Source organism: Astyanax mexicanus, chromosome 24 (genome assembly GCF_023375975.1).
Source record: "Astyanax mexicanus isolate ESR-SI-001 chromosome 24, AstMex3_surface, whole genome shotgun sequence".
Lineage (NCBI taxonomy): Eukaryota > Metazoa > Chordata > Actinopteri > Characiformes > Acestrorhamphidae > Astyanax > Astyanax mexicanus.
In genome coordinates, this window is record NC_064431.1 from 13,862,627 (window position 1) to 13,887,926 (window position 25,300).

Here is a 25,300-nt window from a genome sequence, read left to right on the forward strand (position 1 = left end):
TAATATATATATATATATATATATATATATATATATATATATGTATATACATGTTATATATATATGTCCAGTACAGTACAGTACTGTACTGTGTGTGTATGGAGCATGAGCTGGATAAACCAACTCTTGGTCAAAAGTTTGGACACCCCACAGCCTCAGCCAGCTTTCCTGCACTGTGTGTGCATGGAGGAGCTTAGCAACACCATAGCAACCTCCACCTGTACCACAGCAACACCTTAGCAACCACCTGGCAACACCTTAGCAACCACCTGGCAACACTATAGCAACCACTTAGCAACACCGTAGCAACCACCATGGATACCCTATCAACACCTTAGCAACCCCCTTTTGGCACTGCAATCACACTGGCAGTTTCGGCAGGGAATGCAATCTACTTTTTAAAATTATACTCTTACCCTAAATTTACAGATATTTTTACAGTGTGTTGTTGATGGCTTTTTTTATATACGGGTTACAAGGCAAGGCAAGGCATTTTTTAGCATTGTTCATACCTTGGCACTTTAAAGTGCTTTACATGAGAAATAAAAACATTAAGGCAGTTAAATTAAAAATAAATTACAAAGAAAAAGAAAGATTTAAAACAATGAACATTAATACATAATACATAATACAAGTAAAGTAACATAATAATTTAAAGTAAAAAATAAAAAGTGTAACGAAGTAAATTTCTTTAGTTAAAAGAGTTTTTAACATGGATTTAAACACTTCTACATTTAGGGCAGTTTAATAATTAAAAGCTGCTTCTCCATGTGGACTCTGGGTTCAACTAACTGACTATATCTATATCTATATTCTCTAAATAGATCTGCAATGTGTTCTGGGCAACAGTTGTTTAGCGATTTACAGACTTTCAGAAGCACTGAATGAACTGAAATGAAAGCATGGATGAGCTTACTACTATCTATCCAGCTCATTATCAGTGGTCTCGCGACTGAGGACACGGATAGAGAGAGACAGCAGTAGGTGAGCAGAGCTCCTTTTGGTACAGCAGCAGCAGCAGCTGGAACCCTGGGGGGCGCGTCTCGTGCGTCCTGGGGAGGGATAGGGGAGGGGCACTGGCGTTAATTGAATTTGCACCTTTTTTAATATACTTTCGAGACTTTGCCTCGTGAGCAGCTCCCTCCTCCTCTTCCTCCTCCTCCATCACCACCACCTCCTCCTCCTCTTCCTCTCTCTCTCTCGCCGTCTCTCTTTCTCTCTCCCTCTCTCTCTCTTGTAATCCAACAAGTATCGCGCGCTCCGCATGCGGCTGAAGACATTTTTTGAAGGGGAAAAGATTCATCCGCGCTCCAGTATTGTTATGTGCCTCTACAGCAGCTCTATTAATCGATTTGTTGCAGGCTGTTAGGACGTCATGACAGCCGAAAAGACTATTCCCATTATAAATGGCAAACCGGACGACGCGATGGACGCCGAGGCTTCCAACACCAACCTGGTTCGCAGCAACGACAAGAAGGTGGTGAACGAGAGAGGCCAGTGGAACAATAAGATAGAGTTTGTGCTGTCTGTGGCCGGAGAGATTATCGGACTTGGCAACGTCTGGAGGTTCCCCTACCTCTGTTACAAGAATGGAGGAGGTAAGACTGAGCCTGGGGTCCCATCTGTAGAGCCTTAGTATGACTTACATAAACCTCTCTAAAGCTCTCTAAACTTGCAATAAATGGGTTAAAACAAAGTAATTTTAAGTCTGAGGATCAGTGCTCATTGCTCTTTCCCTGCTTTGACAAACAAACACACTCTCTCACTCAATATTGGACTGTTGTTAATGAGGTGATTAGTTCAGATTGGGATCAGGTGTGTTGACAGAAGGCTTCCGGAATCACGTTTGAGAAATACTGCCTTGCAATGGTTTAGTTGGTAGCCTGTCATCTGTAAACCCAACATGAAGCTAAAAAAACACTTACCCACATTTACTAGCATTACTGTATCAAATGTAATGGTTTAGCTGGTTGTTTACCAACTGTAAACCCAACATGAAGCTAAAAAAAAACCCCAGTGACCCACATTTACTAGCATTACTGTAACAAATTTAATGGTTTAGCTGGTTGTTTACCAACTGTGAACCCAACATGAAGCTAAAAAACTGTAAAAACAACAGTAAACAAATTGTAAACACAACATAAAGCAAAAAAAGATAAACAGTTACCCACTCTAAAAGCTAAGGGGTTTAGGTCTGAGGATCAGTGTTTAGTATTTCCCCTGCTTTAGGACACCCACTCTTAACTCAGTATTGGACTGTTGTTAATGAGGTGATTAGTTCACATTTGGATTAGGTGTGTTGACAGTGGGCTTCCAGAATCATGTTTGAGAAATGCTGCCTTACAATGGTTTAGTTAGAAGCCTATAATCTGTAAACCCAACATGAAGCTAAAAAAACAGTTACCTATTTTTACTAGCATTACTCTATCAACTTTAGTGGTATAGCTGGTAGTTTCCCCACTGCAAACCCAACATGAAGCTAAAAATCAGTAAACACAATAGAAAAACAATTGTAAACACAACATGAAGCTAAAAAACAGTTACTCACTCTAAAATTGCAATAAATTTGTTGAAAACTAAGGGGTTTAAGTCTGAGGATCTGTGCTTTATATTTTCCCTGCTTTAATACACCAACTCTAACACCATATTGGACTGTTGTTAATGAGGTGATTAGTTCAGATTGGGATCAGATATGTTGACAGAAGTTTACCAAACTCTTTTTACTAATTACTAGAATTAGTGTATGATCGTCAGTGGTTTAGCCAGTAGTTTACTAACTGTAATCCCAACATGTGGCTAAAAAACTGTAAGCATAACATGAAGCTAAAACAAAAGTTACCCACTCTAAAATTGCAATAAATGTGTTGAAAACTAAGTAGTTTGCGTCTGAGGATCAGTGCTTAGTATTTTTCCTGCTTTAACATACACACTCTAACCCTAACTCAATATTGGGATCAGGTGCGTTACCAGTGGGCTTCCAGGATCAGGGTTAAGAAATACTGCCTTAGAATTGTTTGGGTTGTTATCAACTGAAAACAAAACATGAAGTTAAATAAAACCCAGGTACCCACAGTTACTAGCATTACTGTATCAACTTAAGTGGTTTAGCCGGTAGTTTACCAACTATAAACCCAACATGAAGCTAAAACAACTGTAAAAACAGCAGTAAACCAAATGTAAACAGCTGAAGCTAAAAATCAGTTACACACTTTAAAATAGCAATCAATGTGTTGAAAACAAAGAGGTTTATGTATTTATGTATTAAGTATTTTCCCTGCTTTAACACACCCACTCTAACTCAGTATTGGACTGTTGTTAATGAGGTGATTAGTTCAGATTGGGATCAGGTGTGTTGACAGTGGGCTTCCAGAATCACGTTTGAGAAATACTGCCTTAGAATGACTTAGTTGGTAGCATATCATCTGTAAACCCAACACGTTGCTAAAAAAAGTTACCAGCATTACTTTATAACCTTTAATGATTTAGCTGATAGTTTACCAACTGTGAACACATCATAAAGCTAAAAAACAGGGAACAAAACAGTAAACCAATTGTAAACACAACATGAAGCTGAAAAACAGTTGCCCACTCTACAATTACTAACTAAGGGGTTTAAGTCTGAGGATCAGTGCTTAATATTTTCCCTGCTTTAGCACACCCACACTAACTCAGTATTGAGATCAGGTGTGTTGCCAGTGGGCTTCCAGGATCAGGGTTAAGAAATACTGCCTTAGAATGGCTTAATTGTTTGCTTAACTGTAAATACACAACATGAAAATATGTTATTAGTTCAGATTGGAATTAGGTATATTGGCAGTGTGCTTTCAGAATCACGGTTGAGAAATCCTGCCTTACCAGGTACTTAGCTGGTAACTACCTACCAACTGTGAATCTAAAATGAAGCTAAAAATCCAGTTACCTACACTTGGTAGCATTACTGTATCAACATTAATGGTTTAGCTGGAAGCCTACCAAATGTAAACCCAACACGAAAGTCTCTTATGCCCTCTACAATTACAATAAATATGTTAAAATTTGTTATTAGTTCTGATTTGGATCAGGTGTGTTGCCAGTGGGATTGTAAAATCACAGTTGAGAAATGCCTTAGAATGGTTTAGCTGGTAGCCTACCAACAGTAAACACAGACAAAAAAACAGCTACCCACATTCACTAGCATTATTGTATAAACCCCAATGGTTTAGCTACCAACTGTAAAACCCACATGAAGCTAACAATTACCCACCATTACTAGCATTAGTGTATCCAGATCAATGGTTTAGCTGGTAGCTTAGCAACTGTAAACTTAACATAAAGCTAAAAAAACATTAACCCATATGAATAGCAGTATAATATCAACTTCAGTGGTTTAGCTGATAGCCTACCAATTATACACAGCATAAAGCTAAAACAACTGTAAACCCAATATTAAGCAAAAAAAAAAAACAGTTAACCAGAGCTGGTAGTATTAATGTATTAATTTTAAACTGTATGCCTATTTGCCTAACATAAAGCTCAAAAATCCCACTTGTTTGCAATTAGTAGCAATAACATCCCCTCTTTCTAAACAGATGAGATGTTTATATATGTTAATCTTAGAATTAAAGCCAGATAAATCTCTCTACATTTACCATACATGGGTAAGAAACAGTATTGAAAAGAAGTTTTATACACGTTTGAGTGTTGTCTCTGCTTTAAAAGACCCAATTGTAACTCAATTAAGGATTGTTAATTAACTGATTTTTTCAGGGTTGAGAAATACTGGCTTAAACTGATTTAGGAAGGCTCGTACATAGGTTATTTAACTCCTGCTGGTACCATACCAAATGTAAACACAACGTGAAGCTCAAGCACCTTAATTACTCACATAACCTCAACATTATCTCAACATCTCAACTTTTAAAGCTCCAGCCAATCCTTCCCAACATTTTAACATCAGTTTCATACACTATGTTGACACTGTACCACACTATTTCTTCTAAGCCTTCTGACATTCGGTTACTCGTTTTTATTATAAAGAATTCCAAAGATTTGGTCCATTATTTTACATTAAAGGGAGCTAAAAGAATAGTATACTGTCCTAATAATGACCCATAATAGTGTCCTTAATAATCAAGAACCTTGATTCCAGTTAGACTCCAGTTAGGGTCAACTCAACTAAAACCCAAAAAAGCACTTGAAATATGCAATATGTACTTTGTTTAACATCACAGCACAAAAGTGTAAAGGAATTTTAGATCTTAGAACTGAAGGTAGTAAAAGATCTATATAATTAGGTTATATGAAAAAATGTAGAGGATCCACTACCTTAGTAAGGTTTAGTATGACTTAGTACAGTATTTCATAAACATTAGTCCTAAATATTAATGCTTTCCCACCTTAACTTAATATAATGTTGTTAGTTTTGCCACTACATAATATAATGTAGTCGTAGCCTACCAACTGTAAACCCAAGATGAAGCTCAAATAAAGCTCACAGTTACCCACAGTTGCTAGCATTAGTGTTTCAATTTCAGTGGTTTAACTGGTATCCTTCTAACTGTAAACCCACTTACCCATAGTGTTTGCACTTATTGGAAGTACTGTGTCTACTTCTTCCCAATTAGGCATTTATTTGTGGTTAGTGAGTTTATTAGTTCAGATTGGGATCAGTTGTGATCAGGTGTGTTGGCATTGGACTCCCTTGACCTAGTTTGAGAAATCTTGGCTAAGCTGGTCTCTAGCCTACCAATTGTAAACTCAACATGAAGCTCAAAAATCCCAGTTACCCACAATTAACCACAGCACTTACCATCTCCATTACCATCCACATTTACCATCACAAATAGGATTTGTTCTTATAATACTGGCTTTAAGTGGCTTTCCATTGCTTTTAGCTAGTTTGTTTAGCTTTAACTGGTAGCAAACCAACTGTAAAACCAAATACGCACTTCAAGCTATATAAAATTGCAATAAATTAGTTAGAAAGTGAAGAACTCAGAACATGGGCATCCAGAACCTGGACTGAAAACACTGACTTTGATTGGATTAGGAAGGCTTTATATCTGAAGTTCCTCTGGCTAAAAAAAAGATGTTTTTACAAATATTAAAAAATTAAATTCAACTCCAATATGGCAGTAAAAGGGTAAAAAAACATTTTAGTGATTCCGCTGCTTTAATACACCAACTCTTTTGGATATTGGACTGTTGTTAAAGGGCTGATTAATTCAGATTTGGATCTGGAGTGTTGGCAGTGGGTTTCTAGTACCAGGGTTGAGAAATACTGGTTTAAATGGATTAGGAAGGTTTGTAGCTTGCTTGTTTAACGTCAGCTGGTAGTCTACAAACTGTAAACCCAACATAAATCTCAAACATTTACACATAATTACCAACAGTTTATAGCATTACCATCTGAACTTCATATCTTTAACATCTAAGGTCCAGCTGGTCCATTACAACATAATATACAACTTTATACATTATTCTTAATGTCCGGCACATTTTGTGCAGCTTTTGCATGACTTATATCCATTGTAATCATTAATCACAATCCTGTATACATTTAGACGTCTCATAGATTAGCGTAAAGCTTGCTACATTTGGATCAAAGCGGAGGTTGAGAATTTCTCATTTGGTCTCCTCACCATCTGAACACTTGATGCTCCAGCTGGTCCATTCTAACATTGAGTAATTTCACACTGTTAATGTGTAAAGTTTGTGCAGATTCTGGTGCTTATTCAGACGTTTAATTAGTGTCAAATATGTCATTTGTCTCTACTACTCCTCGTAGTAGTGGATCTTGTTTAGTGTTAATTTTACTTGTGGACAACCAATGTTTTAGCCCTAAACAGTTGTAATTGCTGAATAAATTAAATAATTGATTTTTTGTGCTCTAAAACCTTAAAAGTGAGCTCTAGTCTAGTGGTTAATCATAGATCAATAGATCAGACAACTTCAGATAAACCAATTTCTCCAGCTTTTTAGAGCTGGGTGAATTTATCAGGTATTGAGCATTGCTAACTGCTTGAAATTGAAAAAGCGATAATTTGAAGTGTCAGGTTACAAAACTATCCAATCGCACCAGTTCCCAAGCAGACCCAGGCTTGGATAGTTCTCACACCTGTCGCTGTCCACATCTACTTGTACCAAACACCAGACCATCGATTTCAGAGGGACCCAGGATCGCTACACTGTAGGGCTGCACGATTTATCGTTTATCACGATGTACGCATGCGCAATATTCACATCTCAGGATGTGTGATGTAACTTAAGGCAATTAAATCAACCATGTCATGTTGCAATATTTTGATTATTGACACAAGAAGTACATACACAGCGCTGTCTCTGTGTCTTTGTAAATGACAGGCTCCTGCTTTCTGCGCGGGGGGGTTGGGGGTGGGGTGGGCAGGAGTAACACGAGGTAACCGCATGGCCTCCATCCGCATAGTTAGGTCGAAAGCTGGGATCCTCTGTCCAGCTGACATTCACAGCTGAATTTCACCCTGAAATTTTGCAATGTATTTTTTTTACAATATCGTGCAGCTCTAGTACTGTCTGGACTGTACTGATGCTCAAAAGCAGCTTTCACACTTGACCAATTGTACCAAACCCACAGAAAAAGCACTATTACTACTATCACAATATCACAGGTGCTTTTATTGTGTAAAAAATAATATCACGATATTTCATGGTATTTTCGGGATAACAATACCCTTGATACACTCTTGAATAAAAAAAAATATACTACACTACACAAAGAATACACTACTGCAACAAAATAAAAATTTAATTGTATTATTGCATACGATATGATATAGCACACCCCTAACTGAGATATTAAAATGTACAAGAATTTTATCAAATTTGTAAGAGAAGTCAATGATCCAGAATGTCATGATACTATCTTCATATATCCAGGATTAAAGTAAAATAAATGATACTGGACAGATATAATCTGTCTCTAGTAGATATATCATGGGAAATAGAACAGTGTGAATCTTCCTTTTGCTAAAAAACAGCAAAAAAGTAGTACCCTGATGTGATAATTAGGGCTGGGTGATATGGCACGATATTTCAATATTAAAAATTTGGCGATATTATTGTGTACGTTTCGGTATGGCACACCCCTTATGTGTTGTATACTGTATTTTTCTCTGCCATATCAGCCTAGTCCAGTGCTCTTCAACCCTGGTCATTGTGCCCCCTGCCCTGCATATTTGAGAGGATTGCCTGCTTTAACTCACCCCTTACAACTCTGAAAGGGTTTGTTAATGAGATGATCAGTTAAATCAGGTGTTTTGGGAGAAGGGAAAGCTACAAACCTGCATCAGAATCAGGACTTAAGAACCTTGATGTAGAGTGCATTATTCTTATGCAGAGATTGTCAACCATAGTGACCCTGTCTTTTTTCCCCCTGCAGGTGCTTTCTTCGTGCCTTACGTCATCTTCTTTGTCTGCTGTGGGATCCCAGTGTTCTTCTTGGAGACAGCACTGGGCCAGTTCACCAGTGAAGGGGGCATCACATGTTGGCGAAAAGTTTGTCCACTCTTTGAAGGTACATACAGACCACACTGTGTCTTCTTACAGTGTTCCCACCAGATCGTACCCCAAAATGTGTTTGATTGGTCAAGGCATGTTTGGTGTTAAGTAGGCCTGTTCTGGACAGTAATTAGTTGAGCACAATGTAAAGACACAGCCTCTGTAATTATTAATAGATATCGCCCATTGTGTTCACCTAATAAGAGCCCATTTACATGAATGAGCAGCTACATTAAATATTGACTGGTTAAAGTGACAGTCCTTCAGTTTTTGATTTGGGGATTTAGTGACCTCTCTGGTAATAATGTGTAATTGTACAGGTCATGTGAAAATATTTTTAAGGTTAATGTAAATAAATTGAGTAAAATGAAGAGCGCAATTACATCTCAACAAACCTACCAGATCCCTGTTATTATAATGTGTAGTTCTAAAAATAGTGACGTTTCCGTCTATGAATTGTTTAACTGAAAATTACTACATAAAACTTTAATGCTCTTAAACCTAATTTACACACATACAAACACAAGAATATTTCACTTAAATGACCGCGTGCACTTCCAACCAGAAGGTTAGGCATTGCTAGAAGTCCATTTCTTCATATTTCACAGCCCTTTGTCCTTAAATACCGCTTGTACACACTGACTGATTATACATGAAACAGTTTTTCCCCAAGTGCACCATGTGACCAACTGATGAACTAACTGCTGACGTGGTCAGATGATGTAATTAATTAAACAATTTCCTGAAGTATACGCATAATAATCAAGAAATATACAAATATAAAATGGACATCAAAAAATAAAATAAAATAAAAAATAAATTCACACAAAAATAAATGTTTATATTACTGCATTTGCTACATATATATATATACAGGTGCTGGTCAACGAATTAGAATAATTTGAAATAGTGCAATCATGAAATTCTTTGAATGCATTTTTTGTGCAGAAAGCAAATCAGGTGTTCGCCGCACCTGTCCTACTCGTTAGACTAATCACAGAACTCGTTACCTGGAAAAAAATTTGCTCAGCTGAGCTTTCCAAAAGGCCCATTTAGGCCATTTAACTGTGACACTGTTGTTTTATTCAATTAGAATAATGGAGAAACCGTTTCATTGAATTAGAATAAATGCTCAAATTTTTGTTTTCTGTGAAGAGTGTTCACTGTGCAGTATAAAGTCAGGGTTGAGTAGAATTTCTAAGTTGTAAAATCAATCATGGGTAAGCAGCGCGACCTCTCAACCGGAATAGTGGCTCAAATTCAAGCCCTTCGCCAACAAGGCTTGACCCAAACTAAAATTGCTGAGCAGCTCGGCATCAGCCAGTCTTCCGTCTGCAAAGCTCTCAAGAAAAACTGCAGCAAGCGCACCAACTGTTCCGGCGTCCGAAAAACTTCTGCTCGCTACAACAAGCAGCTGAGAGAGATCGCAGTCAGCAACCGGTTCAAGTCCACTTCCGAGCTCACCGACTTGTGGAACAAGCAGACCGGCGCTGACGTCTCCAGATCAACCACTTACCGTCGTCTGCGCAAACTCGGCTTCAAATCTCGCGTTCCAGCAGTAAAACCGATGCTGAACAAGAAACAAATGGAGAAACGGCTGAAGTGGGCCAAAGAACACGGCGAGTGGACTGCTGAAGACTGGCAGAAAGTGGTCTTCAGTGACGAATCACGCTTCTGCATCTCCTTCGGTGACCAAGGTCCTCGTGTCTGGCGTCGTGGTGGCGAAACCTACAACCACGAGTGCGTGAAAAGATCTGGAAGCTGTGAGTGCGTAAACTTGCGACAAGCTGGTCAAATCGATGCCGCGGAGACTTCAGGCAGTCATACAAGCCAAGGGGGCAGCCACAAAATACTGAGAAAGTGATGATTGTAATTATAATAAAAATTATTCTAATTCAATGAAACGGTTTCTCCATTATTCTAATTCAATAAAACAACAGTGTCACAGTTAAATGGCCTAAATGGGCCTTTTGGAAAGCTCAGCTGAGCAAATTTTTTTCCAGGTAACGAGTTCTGTGATTAGTCTAACGAGTAGGACAGGTGCGGTGAACACCTGATTTGCTTTCTGCACAAAAAAATGCATTCAAAGAATTTCATGATTGCACTATTTCAAATTATTCTAATTCGTTGACCAGCACCTGTATATATATATATATATATATATATATATTATTTATATCTCTGTCTTGACTTAACATCAGTTATATGAACTTAATACACATTAACAGCCCAAAAACACCCAAAAAAAGGCTTTTTAATTAGATACGACACAAAAAAATCTAGTCGCAGTACATACTAACCAGTACATAGCCCCTTCTTCAGAACAATGAAAAGGGGTTAGACAGCCATGGCCCCGCCCCGTTGTGAAAATCATTAATCTGACTGGTTAAATTTTCCAACAAATTTGCTAATAGAAGGGCCACGCAGGTACGGGGGCAGAAGCCATTTTAAATAGCTTTGTTTGGTTAGTGCCACTGTCAGTCAATTATCCATCCTTAAGCAACTGAAAAACGCAGACTAATGCTTTGAATTAGTTGCTGTTTTATATTTTTGTTAATTTCATGAAATATATTCTTAAAATGTAAGTGTTACATATTGTTATAGAAGGGCCTTACTGCACACTCCTGAACACTGCACATACCGCACACTCCTGAATTCTTTATTTATTTATTTATTTATTTTCATTCTTCACATTATAAGCAATAATACACATTACAATTATAAAAAAGACAAAAAACAAACTCCCGAACATTTAACCCCCCTCTTTTATGCTGTAATATTGTCATTGTAATATCAGTGGAATTAAATGGTCTTAAACCGGCAGTAATGTAATTTCTTTTGACGAATACCCTATAGACACCTGTTAGCTTAGCTTGTAGCTCTTTACATTGGATGTTCTTAATTGTTGGCCTCGTCTCTTTTGAAGGTATCGGCTATGCGACTCAAGTCATTGAAGCTCACCTGAACGTGTATTATGTGGTGATCTTGTCGTGGGCCATCTTCTACCTGTTAAACTGCTTCACAACAGAACTACCCTGGGCCAACTGTGGCCACTACTGGAACACAGGTAGGCTCATCTATAGAGTGTTTCTTCATAATGGAGGGTCCTTACCAGTGGTTGGGTTATAAATTGGTGGGTACAAGCTATTAGGTTGAGGGAGGCTGCAGCTCTGAATTTCCAATGGAATTTAAACGTTTACTCTCTAAATCGCAGTTGAAAAAAAATATATATATTTTTGCCTATTAAAATGTTTTTTTTTTTTTTGCCTATTAATTGGCACAGTTCTTGTCCAAATCTTGGCTTGTACTGTATGTAAGCCCACACTTCATCACTAGGTTGTCATAATTAAAACCAGTTTTATAAGGGCCAGAATTAAATCCTTTGGGACTCTACAAGATATGCTAAATCAAATGGTTATTAAATAAATCAGAAAAGTTTGTGCATTAGAATAATACTCTATGGTGCAATTTCCCAGACAGGAAGTAAGTCAACTCTTGAATTACTCAGCATTTTAAATGGATATTGTCTGTTGAAATGTATTGAGAATAGATTCCAACATTATCTGATGGTATTTCCTTTTAGAAAACTGTGTGGATTTCAACAATGCCAGCATCGAAAACCTCACCAACCCGTACGCCACCTCACCAGTTATGGAGTTCTGGGAGTGAGTATGGATTCATTCATCTGCTGTTTCAGATTTCAGATACACACGCTGAGAGATTTGTTAACAAAACTCTGTCATGGTGGAGGGAGCTTCATGAATATGCAAAAGCAGCACTGTGACATTTACATAACATTGTTTTCCAAATGTTCAAGATTCCAAGCCTGTTCAGCAGCGAATGCTGGCACTGCAATGTTGCACATGGCAACATCAGGCGTAACATTATGACCACTTCCACTGAGCATAAAAAACACTTTAAATTTCGATAATTACAGACTGTGGTTCTGTATCTGTTTGTCTGCATGCTTTATTAGTATCCTCCTTTTACCCTGTTCTTCAATGATTAGGACACCACAGAATAGAAAAACACAACAGAACAGTTATTATTCTCAGCACTGCAGTGACACTAATTGGCTTGGTGGTGGTGCATTAAGTGTTAGTGTGTGTTGTGCCGTCCTGGTACGAGTGGATCAGATACAGCAATGCTGCCGATGTTTTTAAACACCACTGTGAGACTGAGAATAGTCCACCAGCAGTGTCCAGTGGGCAGTTCCCAATGTTCCCAATGATAAAGTGCTAGAGGATGACTGACACAAACTGTGCAGCAACAGATTCAGAGCTTCTGCCTCTGACTTTACTTTATCTACATGGTGGAGCAGCTATATGTAGAAATGTTATGTTAATAGAGGGATAGACAGTGAGTGAACAGTGTTTAAAGCTGTTCTGTGGGGGTTTTCTCTCCTGTGGGTTCCTAAGCATTAAAGAACAGGATAAAGGGAGGAAAATAAAGTATGCAAAGAAACAGATACAAGACTACAGTCTGTAAATAAAGAACTACAAAGTGTTCTATATGATCAGTGAAACTGAAAAATAATGAATAACGGTAGATAACGGTAAGATATCTTCACACCAACAGTAGATTAGTTTAGTTTCCTAGAGCTAAAAGCCCATTTAAATCTTCCACCCACTTCCACTTCCAATCTATCTGCTGTCTTTTACTGAAAAGCAAAGGAAGTCACAAAACACATCAATGTGCCAGCTTGCCCGACAGCTTTTGGCACCGCCTGGCTCAGTTGAGCAATTGGCCACTGCTTACTATTCCGCAGTTCTACATAACCTTTTTCACTGATAATTTGTCATTCTTTTAGCTTTGCCGTCGTCGACAAGCATCAAAAGGCCAGTCGCACAGCTAGAAATGGTATGGACACAAATTTGGCCCCAGTTGGCTCGCACGAAATTCCCCATCGGTTGCCAACAGCCGGGTCTTAGCGGTCCGAACGTTCTTGGTTACATGTTGGAAAGCCCAGACTGGCTCTGCACTGACCAGTCAGGACCCCAATACTGGGGAGGGATAGGAGCTGTCAGTCTCGGGACTGAATGGAGTCGGCCGGTTCTGAAGAGGGCACGGCCCGGGCCTTGGATCGCCCCCAAGAACACGTCGAAGATGATGAATGGCAGCAGGACGGAGGGGCCAAGACAGGATCATGGCTCATGTCCATCTAGCATGCTCGCCATTGAAATTGCGAAATTGGATAGGCGACCGGTTTTAAGCAGAGATTTCACACATCAGTGGGGGCTAATTATCAGGCCAATCAACACACTTTGATTTATGGAACTGATTAAACCTGATATTAAATATGAGAAGCTTTAACGCATGCATTAACCTTGTGCATATGTGAAAATTAGACTCACTGAGATCCTTATAAAGGTCATAAAGCTCCTTTTGAACAACTTTCATGTAGTAAATAGAGAGAGGATGGTGCATTTCAGTTTAAGAACATGCTTAAGTTAAAATCTTCAGTGTTGGCTAATTTAGAGCTGATCATTTTCCTTCAGTTTGAGTTTTTTTAGTTGAGACCTCCACATGTTTTGATTTATGGAGCTACATAAATAAACCTGATATCAAATATGGTAAGCTGAATTTTGATGCGTCACATTTGTGTATATGTGAAAATTAGATTAATGATGAGTCATAGGAAAGATCATAAAGCTCATTTTGAACAGCTATTATCTAACTAATTGAATGGGGGTTTCCAGACCAGTGTCTGTTAATAAGGTGTTTTTTCAAAAGTTTCAAAGCTTATCCAATTATTGATCCATTTTCTGCTCCATATCCAATCTTTAGAAGGAATAAACCAGTTTTATAAACAATAATTTATTTTATATAATATTTTGCCACTGTTTTTACCAATGCTGCATATTTTCATTGATTCCCTCCGCAGGCGCCGTGTGCTCAGTATATCTGATGGAATTGAACATGTTGGAAAGCTGCGCTGGGAGCTAGCCCTGTGTCTGCTGGTGGCCTGGATCATCTGTTATTTCTGCATATGGAAAGGCCCCAAATCTACTGGCAAGGTAAGTAACTGTTGGACAGTTGCAGTTTAACTAAGCAGGAGTTTTATAGCTGAACGTTGCAATGGTCTACAATATCAAAAGGCATTCTGACAAGATTTACTAATAAAATGCTATTATAACAAATTATGTAGTCAAAATATATATTATCTCATTTTGCAGTATTTTTTTTTACGTATAAGTGTTTTAATTCTAATTTATTTAAAACCTAAACTGGGCTGATTTTTAAAAAATCCCGTAATAGTTTTATGCTGTAGTTTCACTAGTGTTCCAATACTAGCTCAATATTTCTCAAATTTTCTCCTGTCCAGAAGGCCCACTGCCAGCCAACAACACCCTAACACACCTTAAACTAATCAGTTCATCAGCAGCTTATTATTGAGTTAAAATGGGTGTGTTAAAGCAGGAAAAGCACTAAAATGTGTAGGACAGTGGGCCTCCAGAGACCAGGGTTGAGAAACATTGTATTAGCCAAAGTAGCAAAACAAATCATACTGTATTTATTTGCACTTCAGTGGGTCAAACTCCTAAATCAAACAATAGCAAGAAATTAGATTATAAGCTATTGGAAACAGACAGCTCACAAGATTTCCCTAAATTAAAAAGATACATTGGCAGCTTGCCAGAAGTTTCTTCAGTAGTCACACAACATTTTGACATAATGTGTTACAATTTCATGATAAGTTTACCAGTAGAAATTAATTCTTATCACTTGAAAGTTAATGTTATTTTCTCCTTTTGTAAAGTTCTTCAAAAGTTTTTTGAAGTTTTTTTGTCCAACAGTTATGCAATAAAATATTACACAATATTCAGTCTTATATACAAGACTATACAGTTTTATATATAAGTATATAATATATTTTATAGTATTATTAGTCATTTTGTACATTTTTATTTGAGATTAAAACTTAATAACTTTATAGCTGTCTGGACATTTCCGGTTGTCATGATGGAAAACAACTGTATTCTGGGCTTTAATTTGGCCATATCCCAGTGAAGTTTAAAGAAAACATAGAAAACATGAATAAACAAATTCAAACAATCCCGCTAACTCCCACAGCAGAAAAGCTGTGAACACATTATTCCTGCGCTCGGAACAAAAAAACTCAGGCCTGGCCTCGCTCTACCTCCACCTTGTACTCCCAGTCCGCTGCATTGTGGGGCTTTCATGCCAGTGCCAATGGTGGAAGCTCAGTCACAGGCCTTCCTCTGGACGCTATTCTTTTAGCAGCCTTTAAGAATGTCTAACGGACTCAATGAGGCAGAAAGAGAGCGGAGAAAGGAAGAGGGATGTGTGGGGAAAAATTAATGGGTTCACATTGTACAGGTCCGGGAGAAAGGAGCCGGGCAGCGGGGCCCGTATCTCCTGAAGTGGCTTTTGTTGGGCCGTGAAGTAACGGGGAAGAATGCTCCTTCACGGCGAGGCTTTAGCGCCCGTCCAAGATTGATTTCTGTATTCACTGGGGGAAAGTGGAGCGTTCATGAGGAGCATGCAGAGTCCCTCAGCTCGCCTCTTCCCTTCTGGGAGGAATTATGGCGGCCGGCAGAAATGCTTTCTTCCTCCTGTTTGACCACTATGCAGATTGGTGCATTCAGGGGGGCATCGCTAAGCTGTTCGCCGCGGGCCTTTTGTGGCCATTTGTGAGCGCGGGTGATTCTCACATAAGCCGGTGGTAGATTTATGGCACGGGGGTCTGACCTGCGAATTTGAGGGCTTAGACGTTCACCCGCGGGAGAGCTGGGAGAAAGTCAGGGTGGAGGAGAGATTTCCTATTCATTTTCTTAAAAAAAAAAACCTGGAGCATGGATTTTGCTCTGGATTTTGCCCCAGATTTGTGGTGTTCACGGTTTTCAGTATGTAATCATATTACTGGACTAATTAGAATGAAGTGGGCAAGCGTTCTTGAGGTTTCTTAAGCTTTTGCACTGAGTAGAAATCTCTATTTGAGTAGCAGGAAAGTAATACGGTTAAGAATTGTCCTGTTTAACTAATCACCTTGTAAAGAAAACTGGATTTTGTCCACAATTTTGAGTATATAGTTAGGAGGTGGGCAAGACTTCTCAAGCATTCTCAGACTCAAGCTGATTAGAACAACCTGAGTTGGGGAAAAAAGTCAGGGTGGTTGAGCATTGTCCTGTTTAACTACTCACCTTGTAAAAAAACACATAGAGCCTGGATAATAATATGTAATCATATTATTGAACTAATTGAGAAGAAAAAAATTGAAGAGGAGTTTGGACCTGGAGCTAGAGGTACTGCAAGGAGCTGTAGACCAACGTTTGCTAAGTACAAATTCTTCCAATATTTAGTAAATGTAGTTTAACAGACATTTAGTCAAAAAAGGTTGGGAATCCCTGTTCTAGACAATATAGACAGTTACTGAAACCCATTGCTGAGTCAGTAAATGTCTAATCTTCTGAGCTTTTTATTGTTTAATGAACATAAAACTCTACGTCAGTCATGTTATTTGTTAGTTCAGTGTATTACAGTTTAACAGTAGAAGTTAAAGAGTCCTGGTAATGCAGATCTGTAGTCACCCTGTCATTAATTAAATAAGGTTATTCACTGTATACTGACTTGACTTGACTTGACTTGACCGACTCTACCTCTTCACAACACAACTCTCACATGCTCTCAAACACTAAGAGGACAAGAAATTCAAGTACTGTATTTTTCACACCATAAGGTGCACTTAAAACCCTTTAATTTTCCCAAAAATCAACAGTTCGTCTTAAAATATGGTGTGCCTTATGTATGAATTTTACCAGTCAGGTTGTAAGCAGCAGTAAAGCCACTCCACTGACGTACAGTGCTATACAGGAGTTTCAGTGCAGTTTCTTCAGCTCTGAGACAGGAACAGCATTAGCATTAGCCGCTAACCGCAGCACTAGCTCTTTTGCCATTCAGAGGCGAGTATATCGGACTGTAGCCTGTGTGTTTACCATGTTAAAACAAGCTATGTGGGATGAATCGCTAGCTAATAGCACTCAGGGTTTCTGGAACACTCAAGGTTCCTAAGTGTAGTTCTGTTGGTTGGCATTTACTAGCGCTAAGCAGCTGCTAACTGCCTCTAACACTCGTTTGACTTTAAAATAATTTTTTTAATTACAGTGTTACTTGGGCGCCCCCAGTGGCCAGACCTGCTGAATTGTCTTATTATTTTTGCTTAAAATTATGCGCCGCATAATCCTTGGAAGATTCTAAACTATAAAACATATTCTGGTTTATTTAACACTGTTTTGTGTGGTGACTTTAGAATGAATCTATAATGCAGAAAATTAAAAAAAAATGAACTGAGTTTAAGGTGTGTCCAAATGTTTCACTGGTACTGTAATATTGTATTGTATTGTGTATACTTACGATGATTTCACCTGCCGAGATGTAATTTTGTTAGTATTTTAGGGTAATCTGTTGTAATTTATTGTAGTAATAATAATTATAAAGGGTGGTTATTTTATAATCTTATGGTATGATTCTGATTAATTGTGATAAACAGGGTACTGTACTTTTCTGAGCATTAGTCCAAGATTTGCAGCAAATCTTGAGGTACTGTTAAAAATGTGGGAAATATTTTTAAAATAATAATGGGAGATTCTTTGCATAGCAGTTTCTGAAATCTGCCAGTACTGATGTATCTTATCAAAAATATTGCAATAAATATACTGTGTCATCAGTTTATGTCTTATATATTGTGATATAATCTTATTCTTTTATTGTTCAGCCCTGAAATCAATAAATATGATCCTCTTTCCCGCCCCTCCGTGGTAATTGTGGGGTAACTCTGTTGTTTATGGTGTAAATGTATCTGAAGGTATAGTAAATGGTCGAGGTCAAGCTGAAGGTGTTGGTAATTGTCCACCGCTTTGCCACACATTTTCCCACACTGCCAACACTTCCCAGTTGGGCTCCTTCTGGGGGAACTGGGCAGAGGGCTTTTGTGTCAGACCCGGTCTTGTCCTCGTACGGTCTTGACTGAGAGCCAGAAGAACAAGAACCTAGTGCTGCCCCCCGCGGGCCGGTTTCTTCTGCAGCTGAAAGAGCTTCAGTATGTTGGATTCGATTCTGAGAAGCTTGGAACGGTTCCTGCAGCCGAGTTCACCAGCAGAGCTCAGCCACCTTACGCCCAGCAGCTCTGACGCACACCACAATAACTAACAATGCTTAACATGTAAAATCCTTTCAAGTATAGTCTAAACATCTAGAATTCATTATTTTTAACATATTTAACTAACTATAAGCGATGTTATCTATTTAAAGGGACTTATTCTTATTATTTAGCTTGATTGAAAAAAAAATAACTTCATTTTTGTCAATAACTTATGCTTAAAACAAGTGAAATTACCATGTTATATAGTTTTTTACTGTGTATATATATTTCAGACACTTTTGACATCCACCACTATTTTGCTTCTTTTAAGCACTATTTCTTCACAAACCTGTATTCCCTGAATTAAGCAAAATTATCTTTTGGTAGATAAAATCACTAAAAATAGGTCAAAATACCTTTGAAAAATATGGTATTTTATGGTAAAATGTAAAAATAACACAGCAATAGAATTAGCTTGTATAAAGCATTATTCTTTGACAAATGATTATTTATTTCTTAAATTAAGCTGCCAATTTGCTAACAGAATAAGAAACTTATTTATTAGTCAATAAATCACTTAAAAAACCAACATACAGTTAAAAATTAGGTAACCCATGTTAAAGTATATTATATTAATGTACAATAACAAAACTGTGTATATTTCAGTAACTCCGGACAACCACCACTATTTTACTTGTTTTAAGCATCATTTTTTGACAGTGATTAATTAAAGATGTTATTTTTTTGAGTTAAGCAAAGTTATCTGCCAATGGAATAAGACCTTTTAATATATACAATTACTTAAAACATGTAGAAATTAGTCTATTTATTTTAAAATCATAAAATAATGTACAATATTTTTGTATTTTAGAAAGTTTGACTCAGACTTTCTTGGTTTTCTCGTATCTTAGCAGACAGAATGGGTGCAGATGTTCTTGGACGCTCTATAATGATGTAGACTATGCACATTGTGTTGATGGGTCACAGCCTGGTATCTGCTCAGGCTTTGTATTTTAATGGGTTCTAGTGAAGAGACCCAGTACTGAGTGATTTTCCATCAGAACCTCTGGCTCTGAGCTCCGCCTCCTCCTTTCCCCTGAGAATCCGGCTTTCACTCCGCTCTCAATCTGGCTTTTCAGAACTGAACCTGCCCGCTGGCATCGTCCCAGAACATTCCTTAACCCCTTCTCATCACCTCGAGAGCACGGCTCCCACCACTCATCCCCAGTCATTCACCCCAAACCATTCACTCCAGTCTGGTAGACCAGTGAAAGACCTGAGCTTTCTATGGTTTTGCTTTGCTGTTAAAAACCCAGATCACCTACATTTTCCAGAGTAACAACAGTAGCGGTGACCTGATCTTTAAACTGGTTTTGATGGGGTTTTAAATAGCGATAAAATGTAATATTTATAGACATACATAATACTCACGTAATGTAAAGGCTCTATACAAAATAAAAAGTTTACCCCATTAACTACAAAGGTTTGTTTCGCCAGACAAGGGAGTAAGCCTAGTCGTATACTGCAGTACCAGTCAAAAGTTTGGATACATTTTTTAAAAAGCGTATTTTTTGTCATTTTAAAAAGGGTTGAACATTAATACTAAAGTCATCCAAACTATAAAAAATATGGAATTATTTAATAAACAAAAAAGTGTTAAACCAGAACAAAAGTAGCATCTCTTGCTTTGATGACAGTTCTGAACATCTTGCCATTTTCCCAATCAGCTTTATGAGGTAGAGTCACCTGGAATGGTTTTCAGTTAACAGCTGTGCTGAACATGAAAAGAGTTAATTACTTGAATTTCTTGTTCTCTTATTGTGTTTGAGAGCATCAGTTGTAAAGTTGTGAAGAGGTAGAGTTGGTAAACAGTGAATAGCTATATTTGAGTAATTTTCTAATCCATATTATGGCAACAACTACCATAACTAAGTAAAGAAAAAAAAAGAAATGTAGTCAGTCAATCTGAATAGTATCCACAAGAGCAGTCGCAAACACCCTCAGAAATGTTTTGATAAAACTGACTCTCATCAGGACCACCCCAGGAAAGAAAGAGTTACGGCATACAATATGCGAAATAACATTAAATCCAAACTTTTGACTGGTACTGTATTTTGTCCTTTCAATGGAAAATCTCCATTCAGAATGTTGTGTAGTACAACACTCGCCTCTATCTCTAAAATAGCTAAGAAATCTGCCCACAATAGTCTATAGGTTGTGATTGAATGCATGAGCTATGCTTTTTTTTGGAACCTCTTCATGACTTCCTAAGTTTAATAACTTTCACTAACTCTGAACAATGCAATCTTTGATTGTGTCTGTTTGTTTCTGCAGGTGGTGTACGTCACAGCCACCTTCCCCTACTTCATGCTGGTGATCCTGTTGATCCGTGGAATCACACTGCCTGGTGCAGCTGATGGAATTAAATTCTACCTGTATCCTGATATCTCTCGTCTCTCAGACCCACAGGTAAGATCAGAGCTTCTTCTCGGTCAGACACCAGCTGTACAATTAATGATATATTGTAATAAATTTGCATAGCATTTTAAACCAACCCTAATAATTCTTAGACATTGAAGGGTTTTGGTGCAAAGGTGCAATTAAGGAAGTAAAATCACTTTGTTATCTTACTTAAGTAGAAATTTTGGTAATCTATACTTTACTGAAGTATTTATTTTACTTCTACATTTTCACACAATTATCTTTGCTTTCTACTCCATACTTTTTAAAAATGGACTTTTATTTTATTTCAGCTTGTGTTCATTCTGGCTTCTCGTAGATAAAAAATAGAGTGAATCTGATTGAATATACCATTCTGATACCCTATTGGTTTATACATGGTTTTGGGGAGGGGTAGTGCACTATAGGATCCTGTGGCACATCCTTTTATCCTCAATGACATTTTCCCCTTACAAATATTTTACTTTTATACATACATTCGTTTTAAAACCAGCACTTTTACACTTTTACTTCAGTAAAAAGCTTGAGTTTTACTTTAACCCGAACTTATTTTTAATCCCTGCTATCTGTACTTCTACCTGAGTAATGAATGTTAAAACCTTTGATACCTTTATTTAGGTGTAGAGTGCCAACAGTACCATTATAACTCTGATTATGTATTAACTCAGTAAAGATAGCTCAGTAAATCCTCTCTGATTGCTCTCTGAGGGTCTGTCACATCTGAGACCACCCTCGATGCTGCTCTAAAATCAGATATCTGCAAAAATCAATGTCAGAAAGGTCTGAGCTCTTAAAGGTGAACTGCAGTTCAGCTTTCAGCTGTAAACTGTAGTAGACAATAATCATTTAACCAATTTTCACAGATTAATCAGCATTTATAACAGGTAAATCTGTAAGTATCTATATTCCCATTGGCGTAGGAACCGGGGGGGATGGGTGGGACATGTCCCACCCAATATTGGAAACAGGTGGATTTGTCCCCCCCAAAAATTATATCGTTTCGCTCAGATCAGCTGTACTATTAATGAGGAGACAGACCGGACCAATCACGGAGCCGGTTCAGGTATTAAGTCCCGCCTCTCAGCACAAACAGCCAATCAGCTTGCTGGTTTTGCGGCCCTCGGTGTGCTAGTGGGGGAAGCCCCGCCCCCTCGCTGTGAGATTTAGCAGCGGGATCGGGCTGCAGCAGCTTCAGCTGATTAAGATCTGGATATACGGGGATTTTTCTAAAAGAAAGGTAACGATAGGCTAACCACATAAACTGTGATGATGTTTCTGATAGCTGGTTAAAAATACAAGACTCTAAATCAGCACACAGTTTAAACCCACTGTGATTAATAAACTGCAGCTGTGTGAGTGAGTTAGCTTAACTTTGGAATTAGATAGATTGGAAGTCAACGTTAAAGAAAAAATACTTGCCCTGTACCTGATCAGCTAATTACTGTTTCATTTTTAAACTGTCTTTATTAATTTAGGATTACAGGATTTACTGTGAGCAATAATGAACAAAAAATCATTTAGTTAACTAGTTATCTAGAAGCCAGATGTAGTGGATAGTCAGAATTTAGTACAGTACTTTATGTTTGTCGTTTAAAGCAGTTTCTTAACCCTGATCACTGCCCAAAACTGTGTTTTCCACCTGATCCAGCTGATCAGCTAATAAACATTTACTGAGTTTACTGAGTTTAATCATGTATATCCAGCAGTGCATTAGACACATCATACCACCACTTACTTTATTAAATGTCTTTAAAGCAGAGAAAGCTCTAGAATATGTAGAACAGTGTTAATATTCAGTAGAATATGTTAGAACAGGGTTCACAGTAAGGCCACATGTCCTGACGTTTATAATTAAACTCTTTATGAAACGTAAAGTTACATTCTTTTACATAAAAGGACACCAATCTTTAGAAGAGCTCTTAATAGAAAAATAAAAGCATAGAGAAAATGTAAATATACAACAGAATTGACATGCCAATACATGATTATAATAATAATAATAATAATAATAATAATAATAATAACCAAATCTGTTATATTATTTTAAATATTAGGTGATAACTGATCATTTTTGTCATATGTATATGTATTTGCATAATTTTTTCTTACAACAGTAAATGTAATGTGAAGTAACATGTTTCGGTTGTAAAATCACCTTGTTAACTAATAAAAAACAAAATACAGAAAAAAAATATTTATTATTTGTGATTAAAAGTAATTTCCACAAATGTTGTTCTAAGAAACTATAGGGTGGGCTTGGGTTCATATTGGCAAATGTGTCCCCCCCCAATATCAAACCTGCTCCTACGCCCTTGTATATTCCTATCTTCTTAATTTGTCATTTTTAGATTTGTGGGTACCTACCATATAGCCCACTGGCATGTTTTGGAAAATGAGGATCTACTGTGCAGATGTGGGGACTTAATTCTGATTTGTGGATATACTAATTGAGTTAGTCAGCAAGTAAGCCATCAAAACCCACTAAAAGAATAAAAATCTAAGAAAGAAATTCATAGTTTTAAATAATACTAGATATAATATACAGTATATTACATTACATTACATTACTTTTCATTTGGCAGACGCTTTTGTCCAAAGTGACTTACAATAATGAAGTACAAAAGTAATAGGAATTTAGATAAACCATTTTTAGATAGGGCTTAAAGGAGGTCGAAGGGAAATAAAGGGATAGAGAAGTGAAGGAGGGGAAGAAGGAAATGGGGTTAGAAGTAGTTAGTGTGTTAGAGGTGTTAGGAGAGTAGGTGCTCTTTGAAGAGCTCTGTCTTCAGGAGTCTCTTAAAGATAGCGAGAGATTCTCCTGATCTGGTAGTGGAAGGTAGTTTGTTCCACCTTTGGGGAACTCTGTATGAGAACAGTCTGTATATGTATGTATATGTATAGGTAAAGTAGTACTGAAAGCTATCCAAAGGCTGGTCCATGCGCAGAGGTGAGCGGAGAGTGAATGGAGAGTGAACAGGGGATGTGTAAGGAGTGAGAAATAAATAGAAAGGATGATAAAGAACTGCTGTTTGGCTGGGAGAGCCTCTGACACCAGTGTTTAATTAGCTTTCAGTTCGGACAATAAACGGTCTGTTCCAGACTCTGTATGGTGTGTTGTTTATTACCCACCCTGTGTTACCCCAGCGTCCAGTTTACTGAGACTGAGAGTATCTATTATACTGTTTTTATTTAGATATCTCTGCTAGATTCCAGAGAATGTTGCAATAACATCAGAAAATAGACAATAGTTCTATATATATATTTTATATTTTATATTTTATATTTTTTTATATTTTATATATATATATAAATTAGTTTATACTGCAATAGAAAACAGAGACTGTAATGTAAATTTGAAAAACATTTACTTTTATTTTAGAATCACTTAGAACCATTGAACCTGCAGCTATATGCCAATACAGTGCTATTGATCTGTCATCAACTATCAATGAATAATCCAGCTTAGAAAAACAGTTAGCATTGCGTCTACCCTTGGTGAGTCCACTGTTTGAGGCTTTGTTATAAGAGTCATGAGTCTTTAGGTCAAATACTATTAACTAAAAGACGTGATCTATATTGATTTTGCACTTTTTTTCAGTTCACTTTATTCAGTGTGTGAATTAATGTACACCACAGCCAGTGGCTTCTATATTCTTCTCATCGATATCCGATTTATATTGTATTAAACAAGATTAAGAAATATAGTATATATATATATATTAATAAGACATTGAACATAAGATATAAGTAAAGGGAATCTATATAGAAATGGAAAATGGCCAGTTCAGGGAACATCCTTAAGTTATTATCTGAGGAGGAGGCATTCTGCAGAAGGGCTTCCATCCAGGCTCCTGGGTGTTCATGCCATTTGTGGAAGTGTACTGCATGAAATGTGCATGCTCCCCAAATCCATTAGCCGCTTCGTTTCCAGCCGAGGCATCTGCAGCTGCAGTATTCATTTTGAAACAATGTCAAGCTGAAGGTTATATTTATCTCTCCTTTTCAAAATTGCTATGAAAATTTGATGGAGGGATTAATGCGATGCAAGCAATTTACACAGTAGTAAAAAAGTACATGATATAGAATGATTGTTGAGTTTGTAAACTGCAGTTAGTTGTAAAAAAAATTGTAGGTGAAAAATGCTCATTTAACAAGCGTTTTTACAACCCTGTTATTTTGCGTCTGCTCACAGAACTCACATATAAAGGCTGCTTTTACACCTAC

The 25,300-nt window shown here is 37.5% G+C and overlaps 1 protein-coding gene across 1 annotated transcript in view; it reads left to right on the plus strand.

The window, feature by feature from the left end:
* Window positions 1-1,152: 1,152 nt before the first annotated feature.
* The window catches only part of slc6a11b (solute carrier family 6 member 11b), a 46,911-nt gene continuing 22,763 nt past the window's right edge, over window positions 1,153-25,300 (plus strand). The window contains exons 1-6 of the mRNA XM_007248298.4: window positions 1,153-1,598; window positions 8,396-8,530; window positions 11,441-11,581; window positions 12,098-12,179; window positions 14,399-14,531; window positions 20,951-21,085. Of these exons, the coding sequence (XP_007248360.2) occupies window positions 1,376-1,598; window positions 8,396-8,530; window positions 11,441-11,581; window positions 12,098-12,179; window positions 14,399-14,531; window positions 20,951-21,085 (849 nt within the window). The 5' untranslated portion in view covers window positions 1,153-1,375. The remainder of the gene's footprint in view (window positions 1,599-8,395; window positions 8,531-11,440; window positions 11,582-12,097; window positions 12,180-14,398; window positions 14,532-20,950; window positions 21,086-25,300) is intronic.